This window comes from Barbatula barbatula (assembly GCF_947034865.1).
Source record: "Barbatula barbatula genome assembly, chromosome: 12".
NCBI classification, from domain to species: Eukaryota; Metazoa; Chordata; class Actinopteri; order Cypriniformes; family Nemacheilidae; genus Barbatula; species Barbatula barbatula.
In genome coordinates, this window is record NC_136775.1 from 11,663,784 (window position 1) to 11,677,503 (window position 13,720).

Below are 13,720 nucleotides of genomic sequence, written 5' to 3' on the forward strand. Positions count from 1 at the left end.
AAAGTCTAAATGTTTTTGTCAGTATTATGAAACACAAATATAGGGCAACAAGATTAATGATTGGAGTTCTTTATTCATTTGTTTTTATTTTACATAATTTGCAATAAAAGTTCATTAAATAGAGCTGCTTTAAATGTTCTTTTTAGGCATCACGTTTCCAGAATAACAGTGTTTTCATCAGTCAGTGTAGAGGTTGTTTCATAAATACCGCATAAAATCCTTAAATTACTTAAAGTATTCCCAATTAGCTGTAACATGTTAGTGTGCAAGACAAGAGGTAGAATATCAAGCTCTGTTTCAGACTTCTTTTCAGTGCTTCAATGTGTTAAAGAAAGTGTGTATGAGCGTAAGGGTCCGTGCATCAAAGTTATTTACATATACAACAATTGTATCATCGCAATACCGAACATTCCAGAATACCTCTAAATTATTCCTTCAGATCTAATACATCCATTTTAGAACACAACAAAATTGATACATGTCTTTCCACTGTATTATTACCAACGTTCAATGGAACTTTCCAGAATATCATTCAACAAATAATATCCTCCTCTACTCAATGTTATTTATTTCAGTCTTAACAGACTTATTCCACTACAAGGTTCTAACTCTGTGAAGTAGTTCAAGGCCTTAAATCCCTCAAATGTTTATTTGCATTAGTGGCAGAAAGCTTTGTACCATTAGCGTGTGTGTGTGTGTGTGTGTGTTTCTCTGTGTGTGTGCAATTGGAAACAAAAAAACATGCCTTCTCAATGCATGCAGAGGCATTCTGCAAGAAACTGTTATACTGACTGGGAATCTAGTCTGAAGACAAACAGATGCAAAATATTGAAAATCCAATTGAATTACTCTAGCTTAGTTACATGCACTTCTACTAATAGCCAATGGATTTAAATACGTCAACCTCAGCTGTTGAGTGATATGAGGTTAAGCGTGGAGCCATGAGATATACATATATATGTGAGATGACATTAATTTTTCTTCTGCTACGCTATTTGAAAGGTTTAGGTTTGAGAGTTGAATGGAAAGTGTTCAGTGGCCAGTTACAGAAGAATTAACATTAGACAGTGTGTGTGTGTGTGTGTGTGTGTGTGCGGGCATTTTTGCATGTGTATGATTGCATGAGCAGCTGCGTGAGAGGTGGTGCATTCTTTCCCAATGCACCTAAACACAGTGAGTAAGAAACAAGAAGAGCAGCAGATGAATATGTCCAAAGATGTAAAGAAGCACATGGTGAGGTAAAAGGAAAGACTGATAGGTACGACTGCAAAACAGCACCAGTGTGTTTCTCAGGCACAGGGAGCAGTGAGTCTGAAGGGTTATTTAGTGCAGGTGTTATGATAAGAACCGCTACAACCCTCATCAAGTGTACACATGCTGTTATTCAAACAGCATATTTATCTCCTTCGGGTCACAACAATCCCATCTGCGAGATAAATGCTCTCACTGCTACACTGTTTTCCTCCTATCATTGTTTGCACTGTTTGTAATCTATTCCGGAATGCCACAACTTAATTCAGAGGGCAGATTCTGAGAAAAGAGTTCCCGATGACCCGTGCGGCGGTGGTTGGAGCCTGCGCAGTGATGCTACAGAAGTGGAGCTGAGGTCTCCGCAGCTACGCAAGTGGATACCCCCGGTCCTCACAGGGTCATCGTCGCGGCGCGGGGCGTTATGGCGACTGTCACTATGAGAGTGATGGTGTCCATGGCAGTGATGGACGTGCTGCTGCTGCCCCCTGTTGGCTCCCCAAGAGTTACGAAGCAACTTTACAAAGACACAAACATGCAAATTTGAGATCACATGGATTTTTTCATTTACCATGGAAATAAATATTGTTTTTGAGATTATGCAATGCATTTTTAATAGACCGCTAGCTGACATTACAGCAAATACATACATTCTGACATTGCTTCTTTACAAACTTAATATTCCTTTTAAATATTCATAATAGTCGTGGTACAAAAATGCAAAATTGAAACATTTTTACTACTGTTCTCCAACCTAACTGTATGCATGTTATTAAAAAAGTTATTACCTGCTCTAAAGGCAGATTTCCCTCTCCTCCTGTCCTCCTTTTAGGCCCCTGATAAGAGTTTCCAGCATGTTCAGTTGCAGGGGCTAAATTCCTCTTTGATCTCTGCAGAAAACGCTGCACTAAAACCCTGGTGACCTGAAAGAGAGAACAGTGTTCTGTTAAGCATACACTTAGGGCCAATGAGGTATGAATACTTTTTTGAAGCCATACTTACCTTGAGGTCTCCGAGTGAACGAGCACAGTCTTTGGGTAAACGAAACGAGTTGGCTGGGACCTGTTTTGATGGCAACTGGCTACTCACAGCCTTAGTGCTGCCCTTCCTGGGCAGGGATGGAGGTTGGGCAAGAGATGAGCGAGGCAGCAAACAAGCTCCAGATGATGGCCCTACGCCAAATGGGAGACGCAAACAAACCAAACAATTTTAAGGGAGAATGTAAGACGGATTTAAAAAAAACCCTGTGCTATCTACTTGATCTCCTTTTTTTATATTAGCCATGAGATTTCCAGAGGTTCAAGATGCTTAAAAGGCATACTAAACAGGTGTTGTTGATGCTAAAATTAGTAAAATACCTGTTTCTGAAGAAGTCTGTGACCCGCCCACACTCATTTCTTTACTTCCCCCTGAAAAACTGAAATCACCTGAGGACACAACAGAAACAAACATGCATCTGACATAATCTTGTTTTCCAGAGTTCTTAAAGAAAAAGAGTAAAGGGATGTTTACAATAATAATGATAACTATATTTTTTCCACACCATCAAACGATGATGATAACTGTTTAAGTTTAAGCTCGTGCGCTGTAAATTGGTGAAAAAGCTATGCAATAGCTAAACAGCCCTCAACACATATACACAGACAAACACTACATATATAACGAAAAATGCAATATATTATTTGTTGTTGTTACTTTAAGGGTCAAGTGTATGAACTTTTGCGGCAGGTTGTGAATTCCTACCAACGTCTCACTCGAACCGTCCCTTTTAAAGCACTATGGTGGCTTACACTGAACAAAAAGATGTTGTCATGTTTTCGTTTCTTTGCCCAAGGAGATAAAATATTTACAAAACCCTGTTTAGGGCTACTATAGAATAAACATTCCATGCAACGGGACACATGCGGATAGAAATAGCTCATTCTAAGGTAATAAAAACACTATGCTTCATTATTAAAAATCTTTATACACCTCTATGAAGACATATATAGTTGTGTATATTATATTACATTTCTGTCAAGCGATCCTCCAAAACATTAAACACAGCACCTTTAACAGCGTTTGTTACAGTTCACAAAAATGCACACTAAACACAAATAATAACATTCAAACACATACCCGTATCATTTGAAGAACTGAGCCCTGGTTCACTGTGTGATCTCACAAGGGGAAAAAAGCCGTCGCTGTCTTTTCGATCCCGGCCAATTTGTTCACGGGTGCACAGACATGGATGGAGAATAGGTGGTGTGTTGTCTGAATGCTCTGGAGGGCTGACCGCTGACTGGGCTGTGGAAGGTAGGTTGGTAAAAGCCGAGGAAGAGTCTCGATGCGAGGGCGTGCAGGGACAAACTCGAATTTCTGGGACCGAGGCATGCTGAGATCTCGCTAACAACTCCAACTGAGAGCAGCTACTTGCCAACAGGGCTTGACGCCTCAGCACTGGTGACCTGTGGAGGAAATATAAAAGCAGGAAATATTAAAGGTTCATACATCTTATAATATCAGTTCACCCAAAAATATAAATTATTTTATCATTTATTCATCCTCATGTCATTACAAATCTGTAGACTTTCTATTATCTGCAGAATACAAAAATATTTTGAAGACAACGGTAAACCAAACATGGCACCCATTGACTACCAGTGTATTGACACAAAACCACTGAGACATATCTCAAAATATCTTCATTTGCAATTTCTACATACTGTTGCGCATACTTCAATGAGGATCATTTAGACTGTAAATCTGTCAGACAATGCGTACAAAAAAGATCAGCAGAGAGTTCTCCTTACCTGTAGGTGGAGGTGTTGTAAGTGCTCGGAGAGGAGCAGGAGTTTGATCTTTCCCCTCTGAAACAGCGTCTGCCTGGTGGAGCCACCACCGCTCCCTCTGGATGTTGTGGCGAACAACGGAAAATTACGTACTCTCCCCCCTCCCCTCCCTCACTGGCCCCCCGTGTCCGCACCCGAATGCCGACTGCCACTTCCATGAGACAGGAGTCCTCAGACGGGGAGCTGTCATCTGGAATATCCACAATCTCAGACATCAACAGAGAGCCACTGTCCATAGACACTGAGAGAGAATATACACAGACAGCATAATTAAAGAGACAGTGCCGATTTTTAATGATGGAGCAGCGGAAGAGAGGAAGGACTTACCTTCGCCACTGAAAGCTGTAGAAGTTCCTCTCTCTCCAGACAACTCACCAGCTTGAGTGTCAAAGACTGTGGCCTACAAACGTCATGAGAAAAAAGTCTGTCATCATTTACTCACCTTCGAGTTGTTCCTTATCTGTATAAATGTCTTTGTTCTGACGAGCCCAGAGAAAGATATTTGGAAGGATGCTTGTAACCAAACAGCTCTTGGACCCCATTGACTACTATAGTAGGAAAAATTACTTCAAAATGTTTTTGTTCTGTTGAACACAAAAGAAGATATTTTGAAGAATGTAGGACAGTTCTGGGGCACTGCTTTACCATTGTCATACACTACTATAGTAGTCAATGGGATCCAAGTACTGTTTGCTTACAAGCATTCTTCCAAATATCTTTCTCTGTGTTCAACCAAACAAATAAATGTATACAGATTTTGGACAACTAGACAGTGAATAATTTATGACCCTTTAATACATACGCAGACAATGACCAAAATAACAAAACACACAAAACAATGACAGTTATTTGATTAAATTGCGATTTTTTTACTTTAAACCTCTCCTACCTGACTAATAGCCCTTTGACCCATCACTGCCTCATAAGGAGGAGGGCAGTCGGTTGGGTAGAGTGGCACTGGACTCTCCATCGATCCATTATACGTGACACTGCAGACAGACAAAACAATTATGATTGAGAGTTGAGAGGATTTTTTTGTTTACTTTTAATGTGAATTATAAATGAGTAAAATGTGTAAACATCTGTTTAGCCTTGTGGGGTTCCTGGCTTTCAGAAATGAGCAGTTAAAGTTGATTTTTAACTGCATTTGTTTAAAAAAAACTCCTGTTTAAATCAAAGGGACATTTGTTTGGTTTTTTTTGTACAAAAACTATAACATTCACATTGTAAAATGTATGCGTCAATGGCATATAAATGCATATGCATTGCGTAAATCCTGCTGTCAAACACTGAGATGGACAGTTTTTCTGTGAGTGATCTTCACCTCTGCGCATCAGTTTCCGAGCTGCAGGTGTATTCAGGAGGGTAGTAGGGGGGTGGAGGAATGGGCGGAACAAACTCTTCAAAGTCCATCATGTTACTGAGAAACGCATCCTGAGGGGTGGTGCATTCTGGGTTAACAGAACGAGAACGATGGGGAGCCAGCTATAAGCAACGCAAAACATGAGAAAGCATGAGAATCCATTCACTGTAAGATCTGAGTAATACCATATTTATTTCTTCTGTCTTACTACACTCACCAGATGCATCAGGTCCAAAGAGAAGATATGGATGCTGCAGGTGACAGTTGACAGAGTGCAGATAATGGTGGAGAGAATACTGAGACCACATGCACTAAAGAGCAGATCCTACAAAAACACAGCACATGCACAGTCACGATTCAACCCGAACTTTAAACATATTCCAACAGAGCCGATTACTTAATCTAAAAAAATTGGCTTTTAAAGTTCTTTCAAAGGCGAACACAGATTGAACTAAATGGAAATACATACCTTGAGCTGGTGACGCACAGCGTGGCAATCTGCATGTTGGTATAGTACCAGTGTCTCATCTTCTGTTGGGGAGCATGTCTGCTTGGGGTCACAGCAAAGACACAGGCCATTCTCCATCTGAAACACACACACACTTTATTTAGGGAGAAGAACAGGACCAAAGAGGAGAAAACAAAAAGAAAATAATTAAGAGTGTACCTGACAGGTAAGGTAAGATTTGACCATCTGCGCATTTTGACACGAGAGCATTGAACCAGCCAGACTGAGAATGACACACACGGCAGACAGCAGCATGAACAGGGACACCTGAACAAATGAACAACAGCATCACTAAAAAACACCAAGGGCAGCAGACACACATGGACACTCAAAACATTTTGGTAAATATAATAAAGATACATACTACAAGTGTGAATGGCCTTCTCCATGATATCACTCCAACTACTCCTGAAGCTACAACCTTGTTTGACAGATAAAAAGCCGGTTAACTTTTACACAAGACATACCAAAACGTTTGTGCCGAAAATGTGCAAATGGTTATCCATATAATTGCCTTTTATGTACACAAACATCATACATACATAAACAGTAAGTTGGTCCATGTGAGAAAGAAACTTACGAAAAAGCCAGCCCAGAAGGGACAAGACTGTCTGACGCGGGGTGATGAGGTGAAGGCCAGGCTTGTGAAGCTGAAGGCCAGCACCATAGCTCCTAATGCAAGGTGACACAAGCCCAGGTAAAGCAACACGCGTGCACTTGTCCTCCCAGACATTGCTCTGCGACTACCTGATAGTCCTCGAGATCCGGACATTGAGGCCACGCTACTGGAGTCCGATGGTGAGGGCATTGTGTTTTGAGAAAATATTTCTTAATTTATATAATTGTATAACTCTGTTTTACACATATGTGAAAAGTCATCCAGAATTTCAGCTTGCTTTTCTAAACAGTAGACTGGAAAAAATCATATAAACCGGAGCTTACAGAAAATGTCATAAGATACTATTGTAAGGAAATCCAGGTGGTAAAACTGAACTTCGGTATCGTCACACTTATGTTGTATCAACATTTTTTCCTGACGTCGTACATCTGAATACTCCAATATGCCTCGATTCTCCATCCATCGCCCACCTGCCATCTCTCTCTTCCCATCCCAGCGGCATTGCGGTATCCGGAGCTTTTAGCAGGCCGAGCGGCTGCGGCATCCGTAGGCCAGCGGAGCAGGTTCGGCCTTCTGGCTACTCCACAGAAACGTATGCGGAGCAGGACTAAAGAAAAAACAACATCCCAGCAAACGTTAAAGTGTATCTTCACTGCGTTTCCACTAGAGAGGCTCGCAGCCCCAGCCTAAATCTGGACGAAGCGAAACGCTTAAGGTATAAAGAGCCGACTATGCGGTTCCCATATTCAAATGACCCCGTTTAAAATGATTCTGAATACACGTTTTAGCCCGTGAGGCAGTTTTAGCCTGGTTAGATTGTCCCCTTTTTCTTTTCCTCCCGCAGTCACGAGGACTGCCGTCCCGTCCGTATCCCGGACATGAGCATCACTGCGCCGTAAGCTACGTAATCACGCCAGACCTTTAGTGTCTCAGAGCGCACACATGTGTTATTTAGACACAGCATCTATTCGTTGTCATATCTACCCTTAAAGAGCAACGTAAACGCTATATCTTGTCAACGTAGAGTAGGTCAGTTTGAGAAAGATCAAATAAACAGCGCAATATGGTAGCACGTGTCCAGGATATATATCCATTGCATACATGCATTCATCCAGCGCTGGATGGGAGGTTGCTTAGCAACTCACTTACACGGTCGCAACTGTTGGGGACCTTTCTGCGCATGCGCAGATGAGATACGACAGCATTTAACATTTGGATAATATAAGCGCTATATGGTAAAGGGTCATTTTCACTATATTATATAGTGTTAACGAAGGCCGACAAACTAAACGTTCTTAAAGAAATATATAACAAATGTCAACAATTTTGAGGATAATTATTATTGTACAATGATAGACGATATAAAGTTGTGTTCAAAATAATAGCAGTGTGATTAAAAAAAATCCTTATAATAACTTTTATTTCAAAACACAAATGCACCGGGAACACTGCACATTCTGTTCTAAATCAAAACATGAAGAAAAAAGTATCACATTTGATATAACTGAAAACTGAAAGTGTGGCTGTTTGCAGTGTCTGCATTTTTCTTTACAAAGTCAAACATTTACTGTATAAAATGAAAAATGCTTGAAGATTTAGCGTTCTTGTGAATCACTGAACTAATATTTAGTTGTGTAGCCACGGTTTCAGAGAACTGCTTCACATCGGTGTTGCATGGAGTCAATCAACTTTCTTGCACCTGTGAAAAGGTATTCCAGCCAAGGACGATTGCACTACAGACCGCAATTCCTCTGCATTTCTTGGTTTTGCCTCAGAAACAACGTTTTTTTATGTCACCCCACAAGTTTTCTTTTGGATTAAGGTCTGGTGATTGGGCTGGCCACTTCATTAATCTTGTTGGTCCAAGATGCCGCTTTGTTTGCCATTTTAAAGCATTTTATATCATTCTAACGGAGCTGCCTATCATTATCTGCACTTGTTTATGTTTTTCCCCTCTAATAATTTTTTTTAATCAAAGTATGCTGTTCTTCTGAATGATGTCTGGAACGAACCCATTTACTGAGAAATTAACAGTACAAGATTTGCTGCCTTTGTCCTTAAATAAGGGCCCATTGTTTGACACCAGTTCTCACAGAATGATTTACCTCTCTATTTGAACTCTTTTGTACTCTTGCTATTATTTTGAACACTCCCTTATCAATGAATGATTAAATTGTAGCATGCATGTCATGACTGTTGGTTTTCTATTACTCTACTACACCTACTAGTAAAATATTAGCCATATAGAAATATAATTTCTACCTAAAACAATTACTAATCTGGTTAGTGATGTTGGACTTCTATTATTTTAAACATAACTGTACAAACTGGAAAATCATAAAATTACAAGAATAATAACTAGAATATATTTTCCTTCTTTATTCAAATACAAGTAAAATGTCCAAAAGCATATAAAAAGTTGGAATAGGGCTGTGAAACACTTGAGAAAAAATAGAGTGAAACTTTATGGTGAAACAGCTGTAGACAATAATCCATTTAGAAACAAATATGTGGTGAATTTTCGATACAATACTCTTATTTTTCCATCTGCCATCCATTAGTTCTATTTTCACACTCACTCAACATCCTAAATTCACTCATGCCATCCATGTTTAGAAGACAAAATAGATGGTACTTTTTACAGAGGCAAACATTTTGAAACAACTTATTAATGGTTGTCAAATTATCTATATTTTAACCTGTATCTATGAATGAATGCCAAGAAATACATTCCATTTTCATTAAATAAATGGGGTTGTTGTTGTATGTCTACCCTAGAAATAATACTGAGGTGAGCAAAACTTATTGTGCAAATTAATATCAATCATTCTAATCCAGCTAATGAGTCATTTTTGTTGTGTAGTGCAAAAAACAACAACTATGAAATGTGATATGAATTTCCTCTAAAGACATGAAGGCAAAAACCTGTTTCCTATCCCATATCAAATATTTCACATCACACTTACAAGAGCCTTTCGTTTGACACTTCCTATTTTCATTCCATGTTCCCTTTGCAAATAACTCTGGCATTAACACTGCAGTGCTCTGTGTGCATAGCGAGCCTGTCCTGAGAATGAAGGCGCAGCTAAAGAAGAAGACATTTGGAAGACTTTTTCTCTGTGCTGGCAAGTTTAACATCTCGACCGGCCGGACTCTGTGGAAATATAAAAATTAGTGCATTGATCTTGCTGATAAAAGTTATGATTGTTTAGACAATGATTTGACAGTGATTGTAGACAAGATATGATCTACAAATATGCAGTGGATAATCACAACAGTACTCAAGAACAATGTGAGTGATTGTGTATCTATGAACAGGTGCAGACAACAAGCATCAATAATGTCTAAAGCCATAAAGACTGGCAAATTACCGGCTTCTTATTTGACTTCAGCAAAATGTCCCGAGCAAGAGCGGCGAAAGACTACAAAGAGAGAAACAAAGCTTGTCAAATAAAGGAATACATGAACTGCTAAGACAAACTTAAACAGACACAACAAACTTCATTATTTACAATGTCATGTGTGTGACTTTTTTCAATGTTAAAATACTTATACGACAGCTTAATAAGAAAGCCATTATTAGTCTAATTTCCTGTAGTTTGCTTTCAGTATTGCTGTTGTTTTCTGATCAGTTAAACAGACTATTGCTATTAGTTTAGCCAATATTGCTACAACTCATACCTCCTCAACATTGATGCTTGACTTTGCACTAGTCTCGAAGAATCGAATACCATGTTCCTTTGCAAGCTGCGATGAAAGAAAATAAATATGTTACTTACATCCCATCAAGTTTAGATTTGTCATTAATTGATTCAAAAGTTGTACTTTAACATGCTTTTAACAACATCTAAATTTTCATTTTCAATGTACAAGGGCATCTTGTAAACCCACATACTGCCCGGACATCTAATTTGATGTGTACAATATAATCTAGAGCTTACCTTCTCACCCGTCTCCTTCAGCACCTTCCTTTTGGCCTCAATGTCACACTTGTTTCCCAGTAACATCCGACTTACACCTGATGATGCATTCTGGGAAACAAAAGACAGCAACAAGCTCACTTCCCCATTTCTTCCATAGCGGAGGCTTTTAAAAAAAAGCCTCATCTGTTAAACTGTTGTCTCTGTTCTGGTAACCTGAGGATGACGTGTTCTCTATATGGCACCTTAACAGGAACTGAAACTCCCAAAACTCCTATTTACTAAGAATCATTTCACTTTATGAGTTTTTCAGAAAGGCTGCCAGACAGCATTCGATTATTATTATGATTTATACTGTTACCGGAGTTATATTTAAAACAAACCATAGCCATAGACAGGGGACGCAGAGGGTTCTATCTACACTTCCTTTAACACCATATATTTGTATTATTGGGATATTAGACAGAAGTGCCCCAGAACAGTTTGCTACAGTGTCAGTGTCCAAAAATCTTCAAAAACAAAACGTGAAGTAATCTTTCCTACTAATGTAGTCAATGGGGTCCAAGAACAGTTTGGTTACAAGAATTCTTCCAAATATCTTTCTCTGTGTTCATCAAACCAATAAAATGTATACAGATTTGGAACAACTTAAGGGTGAGACAGAATATTCATTTTTGGGTGAACTATCCCTTTAAAAGTAAAACAGTATTGTTCAGAATGTATAATACATTCGTCTTGGTTAAATATCCAGCAATGTCTTACTTCTTTGATGCTCTTCATCCAGTTCTGAATATTCTCAAAGGATTTCTCATCAGTGATGTCATACACAAGGATGATGCCCTGAAAGAGATACACATGTAAGATTCATTTTGCTTCATTAAAGTCTACAAGATTCACAATAAAACAATCTGATATTTAACTCTGTGTTGATGCTTATGGCTGGAATGCACTACATTACTTTTAAAACCTGAACAGATTTCAAAATATTAGGCATCAAATTTTGCCCCTCGTACACAACAAATTATCTGTGAAATCTGTAAACTCCGACTGCAGACTGGCACAAACATTTTTGCAAATCGTGGCAAAAATCTGAACAAAGTCATGTAGTGAAATCCAGCCTTTAATGAATTTTAAAGAATGAGTGTGTGTTAACATTCATGCTTCCACGCTTGGCTCACCATAGCTCCTCTGTAGTAAGCAGTAGTGATGGTCTTAAACCTCTCCTGTCCTGCTGTGTCCCTGTCCAATAAAAGTACACACAAGACATTTAAAAGAGCTCAGAAAGCTTGTCATCGGAAATCTTATATAACAAAGTGTTAGTTATTACAGAAGCTGGACTCTGTACTTCCGTCTACCACCCTTGTCAGACTTTATTGAGCTGGCAGAAGGCCTGTGAAAAGCATGATTGTGCTAAACTCAACTAGACTCCACCTCTGGCATATTTGCACTCAGCATGCTGTTTTGACGGTACACTGTCAACCAAAGTTGAAGCTGAAGATATGTCAACAGCATCTTGTGTACGGAACGCTGGTAACTACACAGACACTGTTAAGACGTATGTGAAGACGTTGAATTGAATAGGTTCCAGTAAAGACCATCCAATAACTGCCACTAAGATGCTCACAGCTGTGATAAAAAAACTTAACAGGCAATGAACATCTTACCAGACTTGCAGTTTTACTTTCTTCCCCTCAACTTCAATGGTTTTCACCTTAAAGTCAATACCTAGGTGGAAAAAGACAGGGAGATATCAAGAGCATAGAGGAGAGACAGAGAGGGGAGTGGATGGGTAGGAAGGAAAGATGAACAGATTAAACACAGTCACGAGAAAGACATTTCTGGAATAACTTGCTAAATTACAAATACCAGAAGTGTCACGACTCACAATGAGATACAGTCAACAATCACTGCTATTAATTGTTTAATAAACACTAACTATAAAGAGGAAGGGGACGTCTTTTGAAGATCTGGATGAATAGACTACATGCCAGAGAGAATGACCTCCATGCAGAAATGAAGTAGGAAGGGGGTTGCTGGGGGAAGAGAGATTGCAAAAAGATAGAAGACAGGGGCAGGCTGTGGCTGGCAAAAGCAGAGAGGAGGGAGAGGGCCGGAAATGGAATCAGGGAGGAGGTGGATACAGAGAGAAAGCTGAAAAAGTACAGGACAGATTGAGTTTTATTGGAGCAGAAATGAAATGACGTTAGGGCTAGAACGGACATGAATCAACACCCATAGCCTACAGGAAAACTTGTTTTGCAAGATAGGAACTTGGCTTTAGAGCAAAACATTTTACGGTATGATAATGACGAGGAAGTTCAAACAAAACGTAGAGAAAATCATAACAGCTGTAAAACATTTTATATCTTACCAATAGTTGATATGTATGTTGAATTAAAATTATCCTCCGCAAATCGGATGATCAAACACGTCTTGCCAACACCACTGTCACCAATAAGCAGCAGTTTAAAGAGAACGTCGTATTTCTTTGCCATTGTTTGTTTCGAAAGTTTTTTTTAACTTTAAAGTTTAAAATACCTTCCGTGTCGTTACTAACACAGAAACACAGACAGGCGCTTTAAAATCCTCCAGAGCGAAAATGGTTCTCGTTTAAAATTCATGGATTTTCTTTCCCATAAAATAATGTCAACAGTAAATTCAGTTTTGGTTATCTGCCTCAGTACGTCCGGATAAGAGATAACACAAAATCCATCCAACAAGGAAAAGTTTGCTTCAAGTCCTTTAATCGCGTCTGCACCGGGTTTTCAAAGCGGATGCCACGCACTCGTCATTTGGGGATAGACTGCACTACTTTTCTCTCCTGTAGAGAGTCCTTCAGAGCCATACATAGACAACAGTGCCCTTTTTTTCTCCCTAAACTTTCCCTTGCCCGAGTTTCCAAAAGCTGACGTCGATGGAGGGAGAGGTTAAAAACGCAGCGCTAATGACTGACGATGACAGCCTTGCCAACAGAGGGCGCCATTTGCACAAGAGATTCCACATCGATGGTGTAACGATAACGTTTTAAGTTAAAAAAAAAAAAAAAAAAAATATATATATATATATATATATATATATATATATGGATATTCGGAAATGTGCCTGCTTTATTTGTATTTAATTAATATTTCTATTTTTTTACACTGTGTTGAAAGGAATTATTTTTGTAATTAATATAATATTTGTTGTTTGTTAAATGTCACATCTATAGATTTACGTTTTCAATATCCG

The 13,720-nt window shown here is 39.1% G+C and overlaps 2 protein-coding genes across 2 annotated transcripts; both read right to left on the reverse strand.

Moving 5' to 3' along the window:
- Positions 1-55: 55 nt before the first annotated feature.
- fam189b (family with sequence similarity 189 member B) lies at positions 56-7,459 on the reverse strand. The gene is made up of 14 exons (XM_079469164.1): positions 6,531-7,459; positions 6,315-6,371; positions 6,110-6,217; positions 5,912-6,028; positions 5,660-5,767; positions 5,404-5,564; positions 4,969-5,068; positions 4,407-4,479; positions 4,041-4,320; positions 3,367-3,695; positions 2,607-2,675; positions 2,251-2,420; positions 2,037-2,171; positions 56-1,765 (listed from the first exon to the last, which is right to left on the reverse strand). The coding sequence occupies exons 1-14, from the start codon at positions 6,756-6,758 to the stop codon at positions 1,517-1,519; spliced, it is 2,184 nt and encodes a 727-aa protein (XP_079325290.1). The 5' UTR covers positions 6,759-7,459; the 3' UTR covers positions 56-1,516.
- Positions 7,460-8,928: 1,469 nt separating this feature from the next.
- rab13 (RAB13, member RAS oncogene family) lies at positions 8,929-13,517 on the reverse strand. Its single transcript, XM_079469165.1, has 8 exons — positions 12,861-13,517; positions 12,154-12,214; positions 11,668-11,728; positions 11,252-11,329; positions 10,511-10,600; positions 10,251-10,316; positions 9,941-9,991; positions 8,929-9,723 (listed from the first exon to the last, which is right to left on the reverse strand). Exons 1-8 carry the CDS (start codon positions 12,982-12,984, stop codon positions 9,655-9,657), a joined length of 600 nt encoding a protein of 199 aa, XP_079325291.1. The 5' UTR covers positions 12,985-13,517; the 3' UTR covers positions 8,929-9,654.
- Positions 13,518-13,720: the final 203 nt, after the last annotated feature.